At 32.5% G+C, this 21,603-nt stretch overlaps 2 protein-coding genes and 2 long non-coding RNA genes across 7 annotated transcripts; 1 reads left to right on the plus strand and 3 right to left on the minus strand.

Annotated features, from left to right (window-relative positions):
- Positions 1 to 4,211: 4,211 nt before the first annotated feature.
- Positions 4,212 to 6,263, plus strand: LOC129295042 (uncharacterized). 2 transcript variants are annotated; one of them, XM_054933523.1, is made up of 3 exons: positions 4,212 to 4,325; positions 4,586 to 4,810; positions 5,698 to 6,263. In XM_054933523.1, exons 2-3 carry the CDS (start codon positions 4,758 to 4,760, stop codon positions 6,017 to 6,019), a joined length of 375 nt encoding a protein of 124 aa, XP_054789498.1. In that variant the 5' UTR covers positions 4,212 to 4,325; positions 4,586 to 4,757; the 3' UTR covers positions 6,020 to 6,263. The 2 variants fall into 2 exon arrangements, 1 of the variants encoding a protein (XP_054789498.1); XR_008589499.1 differs by lacking the exon at positions 4,586 to 4,810 and having other exon boundaries at positions 4,217 to 4,325.
- A 1,802-nt stretch (positions 6,264 to 8,065) lies between these two features.
- On the minus strand, positions 8,066 to 11,279 carry LOC129295048 (uncharacterized). Of its 2 annotated transcripts, XR_008589502.1 has the most exons (9): positions 11,077 to 11,279; positions 10,876 to 10,948; positions 10,660 to 10,767; positions 10,352 to 10,560; positions 10,080 to 10,221; positions 9,155 to 9,386; positions 8,793 to 8,856; positions 8,583 to 8,684; positions 8,066 to 8,493 (listed from the first exon to the last, which is right to left on the minus strand). It is a non-coding gene; the product is annotated as an uncharacterized LOC129295048 (long non-coding RNA). The 2 variants fall into 2 exon arrangements; XR_008589501.1 differs by having other exon boundaries at positions 8,793 to 9,386.
- Positions 11,280 to 18,164: 6,885 nt separating this feature from the next.
- Positions 18,165 to 20,100, minus strand: LOC129295051 (uncharacterized). 2 transcript variants are annotated; one of them, XR_008589503.1, is made up of 4 exons: positions 20,060 to 20,100; positions 19,146 to 19,369; positions 18,752 to 19,041; positions 18,165 to 18,658 (listed from the first exon to the last, which is right to left on the minus strand). It is a non-coding gene; the product is annotated as an uncharacterized LOC129295051 (long non-coding RNA). The 2 variants fall into 2 exon arrangements; XR_008589504.1 differs by having other exon boundaries at positions 18,752 to 19,044.
- A 99-nt stretch (positions 20,101 to 20,199) lies between these two features.
- LOC129295049 (probable WRKY transcription factor 26) lies at positions 20,200 to 20,904 on the minus strand. The gene is made up of 4 exons (XM_054933528.1): positions 20,846 to 20,904; positions 20,645 to 20,752; positions 20,331 to 20,536; positions 20,200 to 20,216 (listed from the first exon to the last, which is right to left on the minus strand). The coding sequence occupies exons 1-4, from the start codon at positions 20,902 to 20,904 to the stop codon at positions 20,200 to 20,202; spliced, it is 390 nt and encodes a 129-aa protein (XP_054789503.1).
- Between the last annotated feature and the right edge of the window lie 699 nt (positions 20,905 to 21,603).

Below are 21,603 nucleotides of genomic sequence, written 5' to 3' on the forward strand. Positions count from 1 at the left end.
TAGATTCAAAATACAGATGCTAGGTTGAGTTGGGCCCACCTGATGGGTTTTAATGAAGTGCCCCATTTTTGTACCGTGCATCGTGACTCATGGTACATCTGTTGTGGTATAAAAATTTGAATATTAGATTTGTCTTCATGACATACCCAAAAGTAAAGGTTTTGAGGTAGTTGTGGACGATTTTTTTGGGAGCACGGCTAAGATCTTGAAGTCTCCAACCTTAAGGCACGTTTTTTGGATCCAAATCTTTAAAGTAAGTTTGTTTAATCTTTATGCTAGCCTCCAATCCCTTCTCTTCAAGGACTTAAATAGCTTTGGGTGTTAGGGTTTCATTTTCAGAAATACCCACTTTATAAATCTGAATTTTAAGTGTTGTTTGAGGTTAAATAAATGTTGTTTAAATAGTTTGGTGTTGTTTATGGTCAAAGGATGATTCAATTTGAAACCTTAAGTTTGAAATTGACATATTAGTGATGTTGAATTATAAGATGTTAAATCTATACAAGAGGAGTATAATGAGAATTGTTGGGACTAAGTTTAATCATATAAGTGTATGGGAAGTGCTAGGATTAATGAGATTAATTAACCTAATCCTAAGATTAGTGTTTGAGTGTTATGATTAGCCCTAATTAGAATTTATTAATGTAAAATTTGCATTATTATATTGTGTAGATTGTGGTGTTGACACTGTGGTGAATGGCTATTTGCATATTCAGGGAACTTCGCATATAAGGAAGGAAGGTAACTATTTTAACTTGTTTTTGGTGTATGACTTGTAACTGATGGTGTGAAATTTTGATATGAATATTTGTCTTATGAAAATATGCATTTGAAAATAAATATATGTGTTTTGGAAAATTGTGTTGTCAAGTGAGGCTATGATATGATAACTTGTGTTTTCAACTAAGTTATTGCACTTATAAGCATGATAAAAATGTGTTTTGATTAAATGTGGAAAGCAATGTGTTTTGGATCACATAGTTAGTGTGTAAGGTTAGGAGCTATGTGTGTTGGTTCTTATCGCATGGTGCGTGGTATATCCTTATTTAACCCAATGGATGGCATGTGTGGCTTGTACTAACTTATCTCTAGCCAGGTGAGCTAGAGTATCCAGCATGATGTAAGGTGGAAATATGGTATTGTCATGCATAATTGTGTGCAAATTGAAATATTGGTGTGTGTTCAAATTTGTTTATTTGCCTACTTAGCAATTCACATGATTATTTGCATGTTCATGCATCATGACATTTTAATTTGGTTACCGGGGGCCCTCATGTCTCATTTCCTGTGATTAACTATTTTTTTCAAGGAAGAGCTTAACTGGAGAAGAATCCAAGCAATAGTTTTGGTGTATGGAACACCTTTTATTGTTAAAGCCTCGTTTTAGCATGTAATATGTACATTTGCTAACCTAAGGCATTTTATTTTGTAAAGTGAGCATGTGACTCCTCTTTTGGCTTAACAATTAACTATGATAACCATGAGAATGTCTTTTTGACTCTCATGGCGGTGACGTTTAATACATTTTGGAACATCAAATGATTATATGATGAGTTGTGTTGCTTTATGTTTTACAACTATTATTGTTCATTTTAAGCTGTGTTGAGTGGCTGCGATGCATCTATAAATATTATAGGTACTAGCATAAAATTTGAGGTGTGTATCTATTGTTCCATATGTGTGTGATGTGTTCAAAAGTCCTACACATTAGTTAATGGTTTTGGTGTCAATTTGGAAGTTTTAGAAACTTTGACAGCGTGTTTTGAAACTAATAGATGTTTTAGTGGATAAAATATTTGCATGGTGAAATTTGTTGACAAACCAACTTTAACAAGTTTTACCATGGTAAAAAAAATTTTCTTAAATATATAAAACAATTTCTACACCAAATACTGTGGCAGGAAAAAGTCTATCATGATAAAAAAAAAGTTTTACTTAGATCCCATTTCAAAAAGAAGATTTGAAATCCAAGTTATTGTAGCATTTTCCCACAATTATAAAATCAAAGATCCTAGGGCAAATAATACAAAACATTTTTATCTTTTTCAAAAATATTCAAACCTAGCGATTCTAGTGTCCATCCAACTATAAACAATAAAAACTCATTCATTAGCTTTGGTTTGATACACAAATAGTTTTAATAGAAAACTTATTCTTTAAAACCTATTAAGGGTCTAGACATCTTTTCTCAAATAAATAACTTCATAACTTACAAACCAAAGTCAAAATTTAGGGTAAACAACTTGACCACAACTCATTTATCTCAAAACATAATATACAACTTCTAAAAATTAACAATACAAGTTAAAATTTACAATTGAGTTACAGTCACCTAATATAACTTATATAGAGAAGTAGTAAAATCTCATCTCATCTCTAAAATACAATTTCAATACTTTAAGTCAAATCAAAATTAGATCATAAGTGTCAAACACAATTCTTATGACCAATATATATAAAGTATATAAAAATCTAAATAGTTTATGTTTTATATTAACATGTATCTTCAAATAAATAAATACGGTGTGTAAGTTAAGGATGTTTCACGTGACATCTGTCGGCCAACGATGAATCTAAAATCAATCTTGAAATAGCGGGCTGGCTGCATAAGATTAAGTTTTTGGTTCCTTAAGGTGCTAACTAAAGCCGCGTTTGGTACATTGGAGATTGACTTGAGAGAAACCAAAATGAAATTGGAATCAAGCTTTGAATAGTTTGGTATATGTATCAATTCAATTTTTTTTTATGAAATTCAATTCTATTAAAATATCTAAAATTTAATAAATATCATGGTAAAATTGGAAAATTGCTATCAGTCAACCCTTCATTATCGTCGCCATTATTGGGCCACCTTCCTCCTGCTGTCACGACCACCACCACTTTCCTCCCGCCGTTCACAATCATTCTTGATTATTACTTGTTTTTCTTTGGCTCTCGTGCACCTGCGAAGCTTCGTAGAGGAGCATTATGGGGCGAAATATGAAAGCAACTTCATATACTATTATAAATTTTATGATTTACTCCCTCCAATTAAAATATATTTTGAAAAAATTTACATATCAATAAAATCCTCATTCTTATAAAAAAATATATATTAATTTTTTTTTACCCTCAATCACAATTATATAAAGATATGTATTTACACATACATTTAAGGTAATAAATACAAAGGGTAAAATGAATTTTTTTTATATAAGAAAAATGTTTATATTTCGGATCGGAGGAAATATTGAGTTGTGGGGCAATTTTTTGAATTAAAGAGAATCTTCTCTTTCAAAAAAAAAAAATCCTTATCTTTTGTTAAAAAAGTCACCCGATTTTAGACTGATATATGTTCTCAAATATTAAATGATTTATTTAACCAACCAATATAAATTTCGCAAATATATGTCGGTCTTATATATAACTAATCCAATTTTTTTTTAATAATAGTGACTATTCTTAGTTTTGATTTTTCTAATCCTTTATCCATCAGTTGTTGGAACTTCACGTCATGATTAATTATAGGAGGGAAAATGTGATATGCACCGACGCAATGAATTCGTCTGAAGCACATCAAATTAAAGAACCGTAACCTATCAGGTTTACTTGCCGGTTCGAATAAACTTATGTAACATGAAATTACACGAAAGACTATATCTTACTTCCAGAAATGGGCCGACTTTTTGGGAAAATTAATGTCTTGTTTTGACTAAATGGGAAATTTGACTACTAATGATAGTATCACGCGCAAAGAAAGATAAGTAATGATATAAAGTAAAAATAAATTATCATCACTTTCTAGAATCCTTGAAAACAATTAAATAAATACTCTTTTATTTTTATTTATAAATTATTTTTAATATATTTTATTAAAGTTAAGAAAAATTTTAAAACTTATTAACTATATATATATATAAATTTAATAATTTTTTAATTTTCTCTTTTCAATATTTAATAGAAGTTAAATAGAAAAATTTATAATAAAAATTTAATGATATAATTTATAAAAAAGATAAAAAAAATTTATCCTATAAATAAAGTTGATTGGAGTATATAGCAAAAATTAAATACAATTGTAATCAGTGATGATAAAAGTATTAAAGTGGAAAACTCTCAATACAAAGATCAATTTTAAGTTACAAATTAGGCATTCTTAATTTATTCGATCATTAATTATTGTTTCGGTCCTTGATCTCTATATATAGAAGCTAAATGAGTGAACCCGAACCATATCGCCATGTGATACTTCATTTTTGCTTGCTCGTTCTTGTGCCCCCTTCTTTTCCTCCATTACAGAATCGATAAGCTTCCTTTCTAGCTCTTAGACGCTTGGAGCAACCTAGGTATTATTTTTCTCTTTTAAATCACTCTCTAGAAATAATAGTCTCACTGTCAGTACTTTTCTTGTGAAAATATGTTGGTAAAGGAAAAACTATACATGAACAACTAATTAACGTGATAATTCAAACAGAGCCAATACTAGAAAAGATGCATGATTGAACTCTTGGCAACGTACGTATTCCATTTTATCTTAGCATGAATAACTGATCTATAGGATTTTATCTCTCGTTTGTTTCATTTAACCAATACTCTTGGGGTATAGTCGCTAGATGCCTCTCTTTTGGTCAACGTTGGCTGCAATCTCGCCATTCCTCTTCCATCGAGCAATTCTCATCACTGTTTGCTGCAATCCAGTAGTTCAAGTTCTACTTTGTGTTCGATGGAAAAGGGTTCAGAGAGTTTATCACGGGATGAATTGATGGGGTTTATAGTTGATGACTCTTTTGATGGGGAAAAAAGTTTTCTACCGTTTGACCTCTCCAAAGAGGTAATCTCTCTTAATTGAAAGATTTTAATAGCACCTCATCCAAACGATGCTTCGCTTGTCTCTTCAAAATTTGTCACGGTGAAGCATTGAAAAAAAAAAAGTCCACTCATTTGATTTGAATGAAGAGCCAATCGATGATGGTGAAGGAGTAGTAACAATAGCAGCACGGTTCTGTGGTTTGGAAGGAGCATCTAAGTCCAAAAAAAATGTTGATGCCTAACTCCATTTGTTCATTTACTTCATTGTCCCCATTGTCTTTCCTCATTCTCCCACATGGCTAAAGAATTTAAATTAAAAGAGAAGCACCATTTTTTCATGGTGGAAGACCCACTCGTGGTCTCTTCTTGTTTCTTTGTTTTGCTTTTCTATGTCTGCAATGTGACTCCCTTTTAAGGGTTGGAACTTTCACTGTTCTATCCCCCACCAAATCAAAAAAATTCCCATTCATTTAGCTCTTTCATCCATCATTGTGATTTGCTTTTCTATGTCTACAAAGTAAGGGAGAGAGATAAAAAAAAAAAAAACTATCATATGGTTTGCTCATGTTTTGTTTGTTTTTTTAAACTTGAGAGTTATGTTTGAAATTTTACTTATGTTTATCTCTTGTGCTTTTATTGTATTGATAATAATAAAGTTAGTAGAAATAACTTATACATTAAAGTATTATATGGTTTGATCATGTCTTGTAGTTTTAGTTGAGGATTACATTTGGAATTTTATTTACTTTTATTCTTTATATTTTTGTTACATAATATTGATGATGTTGGTAGAAGATGACTTATAAATAAGACTAGGAGGAATATTTTGTAATTCAGTAAAAAGAAAAAATCGTTTCGTTATTATTTTCTTTAGTCGGCGTTAACATTTCTTGAACTATTTTTCTCCAGGCTTTTAAGTTTCTCAATGGGTCATGATACTAAGAACAGCGCTGATAATCAAATTCAACTTTGGGCACCTTCTTTGGGAGAGATGGTGCGTTTTTCTCTTGAGAAAACAACGTCCTACGTTAGCAACATATATGCATCATCTAGCCATATGGAAGAGGTACACAAACAGCTAAACGATGAACTGGAGTGCCTAAATACTCTAAAAAGTGACTGTGACGGCCAAGTATTAGCAGCTTGGAATAAGCGTACAACTAATGAGTACAACTTGTGGACGAAGAAAGTGGAAGAACTGAACGATCAAGTGGCTGACCTGAACAAGTAATATGACAGGTTAGATACCGTGGAGAAATGGCGTTATTGGAAGCGATCTAGTCTCAGTGCAAATATGGAAATAAAGTTTAAGGTAGTTCGAAGGCTTATAAAACGACGCCCACAAAATTTTCTAGTTGACAGTACTGATGACCATGATCCATCTTATTATATTTAATACTCTTTTTAATATTTGATCATAAATCAATTGCGTGAACTTTTGTTCTAGTAATAAAATATGAAAGGATCAATGGATAGGATTCTATGTTAATTTTTTTTTTATTTAGTGAAAATGAAATCCATTCTAAAAAGAAGACGGCATCAACGAACGATGTCAGGTTAATTAATTGGTCTCGAATCTCGATCGAGCTTGGGTTCTGGGTACACAATTGCGTTGGATGCTTGTTAAAAGCATTTATTTTGGTTAAAAAACATTGACCTCGTAAAAAAGTTGCAGTCTGTATGCTATAAATTGAAATACAAGTTACGAGGTTATTGATCTTAAGAAAGAGTAAATTATACTTCCTTCGTCTCAAATTATAAAATATTTTTACATAAAATTTTATACATTAATAAATTTCATTAAATACACCTAATAATCTTATCTTTTAAAAATAAAAATATAAACTTTTCAAAATATTTATCATTTAATATAATAAAAAGAGAAGTGATGGAAATTAATTATAGAAAGAAAAAGGATAATATTAAAATTGGAGTATTTAATGAAATTTTAATCTACTCAAAGTGTCTTATAATTTGAGATGGAGAAACTCTTTAAAAAGTATCTTATAATTTGGAATGGAAGGAGTACTGCGTACTATTATATTATATTTAATATAAAACAAAGTTAATAAATTTTGTGTTTATTAAGAGATGTTAGTTATAATTTTAAAATTGTAAAAAAATTCAAAAGTTCCAATTTTACCATATTTGTAATTAATAATCATAATAAATTATTGTTTATAAATTTAAGTAATAATAAATAAACAAAGAGTAAAATTGAAAAAAAAATTAATTACTCAAACTTCATTTTATATTTAGAATAAAAAAAATTTTAAACTTCATCTTATATTAAAGAAAAGAGAGAGTATTCGGTAAAAACAAAAAAACAAAAAGATAAAATAAAGGACTTAGGTGACTTTGAATCTTATCCTTCTCCATCTACAATGCTATACATTTCATTACACTAATAAAAAATACATAATTCTGAAGAAAGTTCCATGAAAAGCTCACAATCTTTTAAATAAAACTTTATAAGCCCTTGTATTTCTTTTTAAAAAAAAACTCGAAAAATCATATATGCAAATTCGTAGCAAGACAAAAATGCACAACTGAAGCATGCAGGCGATGAAAAATAAGGGCGGTGGTATTTCGGTCAAATCAAGATTACCTCCTAATAATAAATTCTTCAACTTGTGAAAATTTAGAAAAAAAATATAAAGGATGAATAATTAAGTTCCATCAAGATCAAGCTTCACAATACAAAGAAGTTATGCCTTTTTTTTCGGGGGGGGGGGTCAATTGCTTGAATTGGTTACATGTATTCAAAGACAATAAGCAAAATTAGCTAAACTACTTTTTCCCCAACAACCACCACAACAACAACAACAATTTATCTATCAAGAACTCCATTTAAATTGCAAGGGAAAAAAAAACTTATCTTTGACTAAAGGAGTTGAGAAAATATGATCCCTAATCCATGGAAACTTACCACATACAAGATAAATTATTAATATCAACAACTATTTACAATGGAAGTCAAGTATTGGCGGGCAGATTACCAGAACCACCTTCACTATCTTCATTAAATATATACCTCCAAGCTAAATCGTTATTAAAAAAAAATTGATTCTTTTTTTTAATTTTCTGTTTGAATTATTGCAGAAAGTGTTTAACCCACTCTACAATCTGCAGCCAGCACAAAGTATTCCCTCGTTGCTTTGCTGAGACAAGTTATGTTTCTAACTACATGTTCGTCAGAATATAAAGCAAACTGAAGCAATGCGAAACTCGTTATTGCTACACCGTGCAAAAAGGAAAAGCCAGTGACAATTTTAATTTGAAGGACAAAGCTCAAGTTGTTTCAAGAAAATGAAGCTGCAGACTTACAGACCAAAAACAAACCCACCTCATTCTGAAATTGTGATGCAGGATTAAAATTGATTTAAAAAAAAAAAAACAAAGAAAATGAAGAATTCCAGCCACTAAAAAAGCACATCTCACTAAAACTCAATTCAGAACACAGGGCGTCTATAGAAGTTAAGGAATCTCATCCAGCGTTGCACTCTAAATTCATTGGTGAAAGTGGTAATAAGAACGTTGGATTGTCATGTTTAGTTGAGAGGGTGATCTGAAAGCTAGGCTCAGAACAAGTGCGACTGCCACAATAGGTGATCCTGTAAAAGGCAAGGCCGCTCTTGGATTCTCTGCACATGTTTCATAGCTTGACAGATCTAATCATATTCATGACTACATCTGAAATAGTTTCTGCGTATAGGCCACGTGTAGCATGAGCCAAAAGTGAAGTATATAGTTTAACCCCAAAAAAATTGTTGGAAAATTAAGATTGATGGTACCTTGGAAATTTGGCTCCAGGAATGGCTTCCTGGCCATATTTCCTCTAATTATATCCTCCTTCAAAAGACCCAGATTCCTTCGTCCATGCAGTCACAGTCTCTCTGTAATTTAAGAATTGCCATTAGAAAATGCAACTATTTTGTTTGAGCCTACGAGTTGACGTAAAAGGCAAATAGTTAGGCATATATATACTATATACATCCTCTTACAAGTCTCTCCTGTCCTTGAAGACGTTGTCACTGAAAGGCTGAAATGGCTCGACCATTATCCCATCTGCTGTGATAGTATTTAACAACGACAGTGAATTTAAGATAATTGCATGTCATTTTAATATAAATTCAACGTGTTTAAGTAAGTAAATGTGGTTTAGCATGCAAAATAGCAGTAAAAACCAATAAAGTTAAAATCAAATATTGGTAAATATACCTAGAAGTCATTGATATCATTCTCTATAACTCTCTCTTACCATTAATATTTTTACTTATCAAATTTAACATGGTAAAGGAATAAGGGGTTTAGGACATTCAAACTGAAATCAAAACCAAAAATAAAAAAAAAGATACAGTACGACCTGGATTGTCGTCAATATCATCATCTATCCCGAAATACCCCGAGTTGAGTCAACCTGATTATTCATGGAGGACTCTGTTACGCTAGAGGCCTGTGTGCCAGTGTGACAATAGCCGGTTTTATTGTGGTTGTGAATGCCTTCAAAGGTTGTCATAACATAACTTGAATCATCCCTATCTCTCTCAATGCTCTTTCTCACCGGGCATCCATTCACCAAACACTTATAGTAATTCCTGCAATCAATCAAATTTTATAATAAGCATAAACATGTTCTAGGCTGGCTATATAGCAGTTTCCATTTATGCACATATCTAAAACAAAGTGAGAGAATTAAAGCTTTTTGAAGCATTCATCTTTCCTGCCAATGATCATCTTCGTGTTTCTTGTTATTAATCTTGTTACAGCTTTCTTTGATAGCTATAGGTCCCGTTTGCTTCTACTCCTTAAGATTTCAGATTTCTGGGAATTGTCTTTCTCATAGTAACTATCATATATTCCAATACATCAAATTTTAATGATTTTACTCCCATATTTGTTTAACCATATCCATAAGAATAATCTGTTTAATGGTAATTGGCATTCTTTAAAAAAATTAGAAATCCAACTAGATTTATGACCTTATACATGCCAGTCCTTATCCACACATATCTGTTACTTTATTGCTCCCATGTCATGAAAATATATCTATAATCATCTTAGTTCATTTTATCTTCTGTCACCCAACTCCATTCTATTATTATCAATTCTAACAAAAAGATGGGCTCTCTCACATATATGTACGAGTGCGTGTGTCCCCAGTAACAGAGCATGTACAACGAACCTCACATGTTGAAAACTCTTAAGGCCATATCATCAAGCGTTTGTAACACTGTGTCACTCACAAATAGTTAACAAATAAATAGCATCACAGGCATATATATGTTTACCTGGGGTTGGGGCTCTTCTTCAAAGTCTTGATGCCATGCTATATCCACTTGTACCCATCGTTCATCATTTCTACCTCTGACTTTGTCAAGAGTATAGTTCTTTGTTTAATGCCCTTCCTCTCCTTACTACTGATTATGTCTCCTAAAACACTTGACAAAATAGTATAAGCGCTCAGGGTTAAAATACAAAAAGGTTGAGGAAAGCTTCACCAGCTCACACTGAAATAACAAACTAATTTAAAATTAGAAATTCAAGATAGCTATAGAATTACCTAGATCATTAATGTCGAAGTCATCGTCATCTACCCAGATTGAGTCATTGAGTCAAGCTGATTATTCATGGAGGAATGTGTTCCATTTGGAGGCCTGTGTGCAAGTGAGAAATCCCTGGTAAATGATTTCGACAATAGTTGGGTCTTCTTCAGATATCTGCACTCTCTTTTTGGCATAATAACCTCCTTGAACACATTTGAAATGGCTTCTGCACATTGACAGCGTACATTATTAGCCAAATTATGCACAACAATTGAAATAATTTTCTCTTTTCTCTTCTTTTTTGGGGTAATTGAAGTAGTGCTACCTTGGATTTAGTACATCCTCTGTTTTCTGGTGATATTTCCTCCACTTTTACCCATCATCTAAAATATCTTCACCTTCAGATATTTTCTCTGACACTGAAAAGATCACTCTGTGATACAATAATACATGTTAGCCAGAAAGATACACCACGTTTTTGTATAAGCTTCTAAATAGAGGCACATAAAATTCAGTTATCCATACACACACACACACACACCTGATTATTTCGGTGTTTTGCCTCGGGTGCTCAAATAAAGACAGCAATGACGTGATATCTGCTGTGATAGATTCTAACAAGGTAAGGGAATCAAGGGATAAAGGTATACTGTCAGTTTATTGATGAAAGTAAAAGAAGTTGAGACAATCATTTCACACTGGGAAAAATTAAATTAATACGCATGCATGCATGCAGAATTACCTGGATCATCGTCAATATCATCTTCATCAATCCCAAATTGCAGTGCAGGAAAGTGTTCCCGTCTCGTCGCTTACGCGACGCTGAGCCTTCCATTTGCGGAGCAGCCGTTGGAAGAACTTCCGTGTTCTTAGGATGCACATGGCCCAGAACCCCTTGATGATGCATGACGAGATCAACGAGAGCAGTTTTTTTTTGGTTAAACCTTCGGCTATCGAATCTTTAGGAGCGAAGGGGTTTAGATACAAGTCATCTTTACAATTACAATTGATGGCTTGATGCTGCAATAATAATTTTCATTTTTCTTTAGATTTGGGTTCATTTCTTATTTTAAAATTGAAAAAAATTATATATTTCCAAGTTTTTTTTTTTAAATAACACTGAAAACATTGATTAAAAGTGTAGGCTAATTCTTCAATCCCAATAAAAGCTAGCTATACATGTCATCCATTTTATCGGAAAGGAAAGATCCCTCATCATTCTCCAATCCCAATTAAAATGTTGAAAGGTAATCAAAGATATTAAAGTAATCATTAAAAATATAGGATGATTCAGCTAATTTGTCAGCTAAAACAGTTTTTTGTCTGAACAGCTGTACAAACTCAACAAATGCCAATCTTGATGCACCAGCAATTTAATATTTTCAGTGATGTCTCCGGAGGGATGACTTTCACTACATCCCCTCAATGCCTCTACACTGTTTGAGAACACCTGCACAATACTTCAAAGTTAAAATGCTTCAAAATAAGACATGCAATTTTTTAATATTATTTATTATATAATGACTTTTTATTATTAACATTTTAAAATTTGGTATTTTAACTTGGATGAAAATATATTTTACATATATATAGATAAACACTTAAATCTTCTTCAAAATAATAGAAGTTTGAGTATAATTACATAACAAAATATATTTATCCAATAAAAAAGTGAAAGCACTATTTTAATTCCAACACATTGCTCGAGTTTTGATATAAATTCACACTTTTATTTCAATGTTTTAGGTCATTATATTTTTCTCCATTTGTAATGTTGATCTCTACATTTTCAAAGAAACATTGCCATGACACAAATGATACTAATAATATTAACATATCAATTAACACTTTTAATTTTTTGTGCTTATATGTCAAACTGATGCTAATATAAATTTTTTAATAAGAAATTTTTTAAAAAAAGTCTACATCAGATGAAGAAAAAAGATTTTTTTTCAAAAATCTTTTATTGATCATTTAAAAGTCCAAGCCATCTTTTTTTATTTAATCTGATGTAGGCTTTTTTTCTCATTAAAAAATTTATATTAGCATTATTTTGACATGTGAGCACAAAATTATTGATATATCTATATTATTAACACTATTTGTATCATGTCATCGTTCCTCTAAAAATGTAGGGACTAACATTACATATGGAGAAAAGTGTATTTCTGCCTTTCTATTATTGTTAGAGATATTTTAAGTTTTTATTACTTTATATTATATTCTATTGAAAATTTGCATTTTAAATATGTGACTTTGTCAAATATTTTTATTTGTTATTGTTTCATTATTGCCCCCACACATTTGATTTTTTGAATTATTTTTATTTGTGAGGAATATTTTTCCAAAATTTTGTTTTTTAATTTAAATTTAATTTTCATAGCATTGTTAGAGAACATAGGACAAAAGTTCATTATTGTCATTTTAAAGATTATACATTTTCAATTCAAAAAACTATTATATGTATAATCTCTTCTATCCCTTTTTCGTTGGTCCAGATATAAGAAGAAATAATATTATATCGCTATTTTTGTCTTCCCCGATTTTTTCTTCAAGTCTCCTCCCTTTTTTTTTTTAACAACTTTTTTTCCTTATTCAAATTCAAATATATCATGAAGTTTGAGATTGGGTTTGAAATTAGCAATTATTTTCAGTTAAAACATTCAACTGGTTTAAGAACTCATGATAAAACAAACTGAAGCAATTCGAATCTTATTATCACTCCACCGTGCAAAAAGGAAAAGCCAGTGACAATTTTAATTTCAAGGACATAGCTCAAGTTCTGTGTCGAGAAGATGAAAATGCAAACTTACAGACCAAAAACAAACCCAACTGAAATTGTGATGCAGGATTAAAATTGATGAAAAAAGAGACTGAAGAAGTGTACCAATTAAAAAAGTACATCACTAAAACTCAATTCCGAATACAGATAAGCGTCTATGGAAGTAAAGGGATCTTTTTCAATGTTGCAATCATGCCAGATGAAGTTTATGAATGCTTTAACCATGACTCTGCTCTGACCATGAAACATGCTAATGTTGTAGCATGGATGGAGCGAACTCAATTTGTCCAAAGCACGTTCCCAACGTTCAACATTGTTTGCATTTCTCAATGACTTTGTTACAACGACACTGGCAAGAAGATGACAACCACATTATTTGACCACATACACGGCCATTCTCTTGGCATAAGAAGATGGTAACAATGTGGTGTCAATCTTTCGACAGAAAACCTCCCATGCGAGCAAGTGATCCTTTGTGTCGATAGTCAGACCTATTGCCATTGTTAATTCACTATGAGCTTGCTTTGAAGATCCAGTGGTAATGTACACCACTACTCCTGCAAGCTCTTCTTCAGTAAAACCCACTTTCTGAGGATTCAGAAGCACTTTGGCTTCCACCAAAAGGACGATTCAAGTCTTGGAGCAAATAATATCTCCCATTTGAAGCTTCGCGAATCCAAGCCTTGAGTTTGCCATCTTGCACTGTTCTCATGGGATAATTTAGTACAAGTCTGACAAAATCTCTTATCAAGCTCAATTTCAGCAGCAAATTCGTTCTCTCATCATCATCTCTAAACGTTGATCCAATCGGTGCTTGATCAAACAGCTTCACTCTTTCGGCTTTGGGAACATTCAGTGTCTCACCGCGCTCTATTGTGGATGAATGAACTGACTCTGTCTTCCCTGACTCTGTTTTCACAGTAGGCCCCACTTTTCCCGAATTTTCCATTCCTTCTCTTCCACGAAATTCGTTTGTATTTATTTTGGCAAATCGCTCCACTATTGTTATTGTTGATGGATTCAGTGGCTCCATTTTGGGGTGAACATGCACCTTACAATTTTTCCTTGAATTTATTCGTTCCATGTGAATAGTTCCTGCGTATATGGATGAGGGGAAAAATTCAATGAGAAGAATGAAAATAAAAGGTAAAGCGATCATTTATTTATAAATAGTTTTGGAAACTGGACTGAAACACATGTGCATGCACGCGTAAAAATGTAATATTTTTGGCCAAAAAATGTATATTTCATGTATATAATGAAATTTTTGCTGACAGCAAGTAGAAAATTCAATTATGAGTAATGCCGTAAATATACTATTCTTAATAAGTATTCTACCACACAAGTTTGGTCACACGGTAGCTTTCTAAGATTAAGTGAACCCTTCCTGCACAGTTAGTCAGGAGCACAGAACAGAAGAAACTAAGCAGGAAATTAACTTAGGAATATAATGCAGAACAAGAGAGGAGGAGAGGAGTAGCCCAAAAGCTCAAACGCTGGCGCAATTATTATGTCTACATGAAAGCCTATATACAGGCTGACCTGGACATGAACGTTGGGACTCAAAACGCCAAATTAAACTACCATAAAGCACTGTTTACAAACCATAAACCACCATCAAGCACTTTCCTGGAGCCGTTTGGAGGATAATTATCCTTAATGAAATCCGGTTAAGAAATCTATTTAAAGCCCAGAAAATGAATGAAGTTCAAATTACAATTTCAAACAACCAAAATAAAAAGTTTTCTAGTAAGCAATTTTAAATAAATAACTAATTCATTTTCTGCAAAAATAATCCAGTACAAAGTGTCCCAATATTGCCTTAACTCACGCACAAGGAGGGCTAATAAGCTGTTTTCATCTGCAATTGCCCTGCGTTGGCCTGTCTCATACGTGTAAGTTGACTTCTCCTCAAAGCCTTTTAACTAGCCACTTTCACTTCTTGGTATTTATATCTTTGAAGCTTCTCTTGTGTGAGCAATGGGGGACATTGTCATTTTGACAAAACACTCTCAACTATTATAACTATCCCCACATTTGTCAAAAGGACCACTATTATTTGAGTTAATCACACAGAAGATAATAACTTTGTATTTGGTGTCTTTCGACTTGAACCAAATGTAGACTAATAAACCTTAGCACATGGATAAGTTGGTGTAACTTTATTATTAAACCAAAAGATCTTGAGCATGTACTAGAGGTCTTATTAATCATATTATATCCCCATAGTCTATGCTATTAATGATGATTTTGAATGTTATCGGCCATGCGCGCACATGGTTTTAACAAATTTTTTAGAGATTTTGCTACAATCTTATAAGAGTAACCCCATTCCACATTCGTATAGGTGTTTTTATCAAGTGTCTCTGCAATGAATACACCATCCATAACAACTATAAAAAACATTAAGAGCTTTTACTCAACCTTCGATCAATACATTCTAACACTTTCTTAAGTCATAGGAAGGGATAGGAAATTTAGTACTTTAAGAACTAACAAGTGATTTGTTCTTATTCATTAAACCTTCTTTATGGAATATCCAATCATAAGAGTTGTGTTGCGAAATATCTCCTTAACTAATCTCCAAGTAACATCAAAATTGAGGTAATCCAGTTATCCAGGTCTAACTTGATAGGGATTACCAAGTTTGTAATTTAAAGAAATGGGATCTTAAATTTTTATAAATCAAATTTACTAAAACATCATTTAATAAGATTTAAATCAAAGTAAAAAAAATGTCTTGGATGCATGGGATACTTTGTGAGAGTGAAAAGACTTAAGTATAGTTGATAAATAACAAGGAATGAAAAACAAGGCAGTACGCTGTGGCTTGTGCACATGCGCCAGGGCTTTCCCTTTTTTGTGTCACTCACCATGGCTCAAGCGCCATGTGCCACGACGTGTTGCACTCATCAGACAATAATTCTGCTATCATTTGATAGCAACTTTGAGGTAATTTTTGACGTGCCTCATTTCCCCATCCAATATTCAAATGAAGTGATTTAAGTGTTTATGAAAACCTCTTTTTATAAAATAGCTAATGGCATGGTTTTTACTTCCAAATTAAGTCACACAAGAAAGTTGAACACCCAAACCATTTTCAAACCATTTTGACAATTTTCACAATTTTAATGATAATTAAAAATTAATTTTCCCTGTTGTTTTGCCCCTTGCACCGCTGTTGACATGTTCATTCGATTATCTTGATGAATAATCATTCAGGTAAAAGGTAGCTAAACAAGAATAATACCATATTGAGGTAACGAGGTAGTGAAAACAGTATACTAAAACTATAAACATCACTTCAAAATATGCACACATACGCACATCACAATCTGTAATATATAAGAAGCTATATTAAAATAAAACATAGAAGATAAATTTCAAATATATTGGCATAAAGAACATATCTTATTAATAAAAAATGAGATGTAAAACATGATGAGAAAATATATGAATGATGTGGCTAGTTAACAATAAGAGATGCACAGAGATTAATGCATCAAATCCACCATTCCGATATGAGATTATATGGATGTGGATGACATTAATTAGAATCCAATCAATACCCATCATTTGCAAGAACAATTGTATGCACAATAAAGTATAAACCATAGCTTGAGCATATCACGAGACTGCATTATGCTTGAATATGACAATGGTACATGTCATAAGTTTTATATTGAAGAGCCTTACAAGTAGTATAGAGTTTATAAGTTCATGAAACTCTTTCACCCAATAAGTTAGTATTTTGAGATGAACTCTTCCTTTAGACTTATAATTGTTACATTGATGCTTTCATTGAGAGGCCAATGTTATGAAAAGGGCTATCCATAAAGGATTCTGATAGGAAAGGGCTACCCATGAAGAATTTTGATCGGCAGGAGGCCCTCATAAGTGATGTGAGGTTTATAAATTCAAGAAATTCTCATACTCAATAAATTAATATTTCAAAATGACCTTTCCTTTTAAATTTGTGTTTGTTGCAGTACGTACTAGACAGTGATATCAAAAGGTGTGAGTTTGAAACTTAAAACCCCCGAAGCTCTGCTAGTAATTGAAGTAATGAAGCTTTTCCTCCTTCCTAGCTATCACTTTCTTCTTTCACACCAAACTTCGTTGACTTTGAGTTCATCAAGTTCAATATTAGTACAGCTTGATAATGATTAAATATCAACTAAATTAAAAATAATCACAAGTATTCGAACTTCTAGGACACGCGCACACACAACTATATTATCTTTTTATAGTTTATCAATTTTATGGGGTGGATGATGAAGCTACTACGCATCTTCTTGTTAATATTAAAATCATTGCGAATGCTTGATGGCTTTCCTCAGTATATAGAGTCGCACTAATAACACCATCTTTGAAATAATCACGTCAAGATTACACACACATCATTTGAATACATGTGTACTTAACATATTTAATATTTGAGTACATTCTCATTTTAATACATGTACACTTTATTTTCATTTAGTTTTGGTCACATTCTAATGCTTTTATATATTATGCATGTCTCGCATTTCTAGATCCTTCTACATTTATTTTCTACCCGTTGCTTTAGAATATTATAATCAAGTAATAAAATAAATAATAAATAATCCTCTAAACTTTTCTTTATAAAAAATCTAATAATTAATAAATGTATACACAATCAATTAATTGATTTACTGAATGAAAAAAATAAATGAAATAAAGATTAGGAGAAGGAAAAAATATTTATAGATGTCAATTTTTTTAAAAAATAATTATAAGATTACATAAATTTTTTTGGCCTGACAAGACTACTAATTGAAATTGAAATAAAGTCTAACATATTAGTCATCGAGAAGCAAGAGATATAATAGTCCAAGAGAGAAGACATGCAAAATATTTTTAATTAAATCTTACTTTTTAATAAAATAATTAATTATTTTTAAATTAACCTTATTTTTTATGTTTTCCTTTATTTAATAGGGTATTTTACTTTAAAATAAATATAAAGTAATTAATTCAATTAAGGTACTTTTAAAAAAAATTACACCTTAAAATGCTAAAATGTCTTAAATTATTAAACAATTAATCCCTTAAAAAATACATTACATTTTTAAATAAACAGAGTGCGTTTGCTACATACAAGTGACTTGCGAGTTATACATCATACTCTAAGTTCTAAAAAGACGAAAACACTCGTGGGCTTGAGCTATACTATTCGGACCTGTTCGTTAAACATTGGTTCGGGAGGGAGTCGAGAAAGTCGTCGGATGCGTGATCGTCACTTTCAGAAGGACTATAAGGAACTCGTAGTGGCTGTGTCTCAGCATCGGAGTCATATGGTTCTTCAACAACAAAATCTTCATAAAATGGGGTTGAAGCAGAATTGTCCATAGAAGAAAATGACTCAAGATCTGTATTGGACGCTGTGCTGCCCCTAAAACTGAGAGTATAATCTGTTGGATTGGAGGCTGGGACTTCTGTAGGGTCTTCATCAATTCTTTGCACTTGCTTTTTAGCAGGGCAACCAAAATGAGTACCATGAGTACATCTGTAATAGCTTCTGCACATTGACAACACATCATTAGCAAAATGATGCATATATTGAAGTAATAAAGCTTTTTTTTTTTTTTTTGGTAATTAAAGGCGGTGCTACCTTGGATAATTGGATCATAGAATTTCTTTCTGGCCATCTTTCCTCCATTTTATTACATCTGCCAGAGGAATCTCTTGATTTCCAGGTGAGAATGTTATCATTGAAACAGTCATTCTATGACACGGGAATTCAGGTTAGAAAATCCACCAAATTTTTTTGCATGATCTTATAAATAAATAGAGCTACATGCAATGCATTTATGTATATATACTTCTCTCCGTTGGCATTTTGCTTTGGGTCCTTCAAGGTCCTCACACCTAAAGGCTGTAACGACTCATCCTCTGTCTTCACTGCTATGATGATTTTAACACGGCAGGGGAATAAAGGGTTTAGGACATTCACACTGAAATCAAAACCTCAAATAAAATTAAAAAAAAAAAAGATACAGTACTACCTTGATCATCGTCAATATCATCATCTACTCCGAATTGAGTCATCAAGTCAAACTAATTGTTCTTGGAGGACTCCGTTACGCTGGAGGCCTGGGTGCCCGTGTGACAATAACTTGGGTGGTTGTGGATGCCTTCATAGGTTGTTATAACATAACTTGAATCATCCCTATCTCTCTCAACTCTCTTTCTCACTAGGCATCCATTCACCGAACACTTGTAGTAGTTCCTGCTAGCACATTCTATAAGCATAAGCATGTTCCAGGCAGGCTAGCAGTTTCCGTTTATGCACATTACAAAAACAAAGCGACAAGGAATTAAAACTTCGTGAAGCATTCATCTTTCCAACCAATGATCATCATCTCCATGTTTCTTGTTATTAATCCTATTACAGCTTTCTTTGATAGCTTTAGGTGCCATTTCCTTCAACTCTTCAAAATTTCTGGGAATTGTCTCTCTCACAGTAACTATCATATATTCCAAATTCCCTATACATTCAAATTTTTATGATTTTACTCCAATATTTTGGTTGGCCATAACCATGAGAATCATTTCTTTTATTGTAATCATCATTCTTTAAAAATTAGAAATCTAGCAAAATTTATGACATTATACATGTCAATCCTTATTCACACATATCTATTACTTTATTGCCCCTATCTTACATAAATATATCTATGATCATCTTAGTTCATTTTATTTTCTATCACCCAATTCCATTCCATTTCTTATCATTTCTAGCAAAAAGAAGGGCTCTCACATATATGTACGACGAGTACATGTGGTAACACGAGCAACGCGTACAACAAAACCCCATGTTTGAAAACTCTCAAGGCCAGATCATTAAGCATTTGTATGACTACATCAGTCACAAATAGTTAATAATAAATAGCATCATGGCGCGCGCATATCAACCTACCTGGGGTAGGGGCTGTTCTTCACGGTCTTCTTGCCATACTTCTCCACTGTACCCATCGTCCGACATTTCTACCTCTGACTTTGTTCTGAATCGAATTCTTTGTTTAACGCCCTTCCTCTCCTTACTACTGCTAATGCCTTCTAAACACGACCAAATACTATAAGCGCTCAGAGTTAAATTGAAAAAGCTGAAGAAAGCTGCACTAGCTCACATTGAAACAACAACCTAATTTAAAAATAGAAATTCAAGATCATGATAGCTACAGAATTACCTAGATCATTGTCAATATCATCATCATCTACCCCACATTGAGTGGTTAAGTAAACCTGATTATTCATGGATGAATCTGTTACACTGGAGGCCTCTGTGCAAGTGTGACATCCCTTGTATGTGATTTCGACAATGGTTGGGTCTTCTTCAGATCTCTGCACTCGCTTTTTAGCAAAGCAACCTCCTTCAACACATTTGAAATAGCTCCTGCACATTGACACCCCCCACAGTTGAGCCAAATGATGCATGCCAATTGCAATAATTAAGTTTTTATCTCTTTTCTGCTTTTTTATTGGGTAATTAAAGTGGTGCTACCTTGGATTTAGTCTGTCCTCTGTTTTCTGGCCATATTCCCTCCACTTGTACCTGTCGTCTAAAGTATCTTCACCTTTAGATATTTTCTTTGACGCTGAAAAGATCATTCTGTGATACAAGAATTCATGTTAGAAAAATACCCACACTTTTGTATAAGCTTCTAAATAGAATTGCCTAAAATTCAGTTATGCACATATATACCTGCTGATTCTTTCAGTGTTTTGCTTTGGGTAATCAAATAGAGGCTGTAATGGCGTCATATGCTGTGATAGATTTTAAATAGGTGAAGGAATCAAGGGAAATTGGAATACTATAGGTATAATGTCAGCTTATTGATGAAAGGAAAATAAGTTATGACATTCAGTTCCACTCTGGGAAAAATTAAATTAATATGCATGTAAATTAACTGGAGCATCGTCAATATCATATTCATCTATCCCAAATTGAGTCATTATTTCTACATGATTATCAATTGAGGAAAAGATTAATCAAACATAGATGGCCGACAGGCTGTTCCCCATTCTTCTTTGCTCCATTGGACTGCATCCCACCATCTGGGTTTTCTCCCAAATGACCGTTAGATTTTGGCTTGACAGTTCCATCTTAGAAAGGCCTTGGAGCTTCGGGCATTATAATTGCTATACTTTTCAAGCTTGAACCTATTTGACATTCATTGGAAATGTTGATCAACTCGGGAAGATGTAGAAGCATTATCTTTCTCAATTTTGGGAGGAAAATCTCTCCTTTATGTTTGAATGATCTGTCACTTATCAAGGTTTTTACTTTAGAACAATCCTTAACAATCAGCTCCTTTAATAGTGAAAGATTGCCTAAAAATCCAGGGTAAAGACAGTTGTTAACTCGGGGCAATTTTGCAGTACTAAAGACTTCAGCATACCCAAAAAGCAGTGAGGTGGCATTGGCCCTTCCCATATGCTTCTTAACTCTTCATGTGCGAT

This window comes from Prosopis cineraria, unplaced genomic scaffold (genome assembly GCF_029017545.1).
Source record: "Prosopis cineraria cultivar Desert tree isolate PC_DT_omini unplaced genomic scaffold, ASM2901754v1 PC39, whole genome shotgun sequence".
Taxonomy (NCBI): domain Eukaryota; kingdom Viridiplantae; phylum Streptophyta; class Magnoliopsida; order Fabales; family Fabaceae; genus Prosopis; species Prosopis cineraria.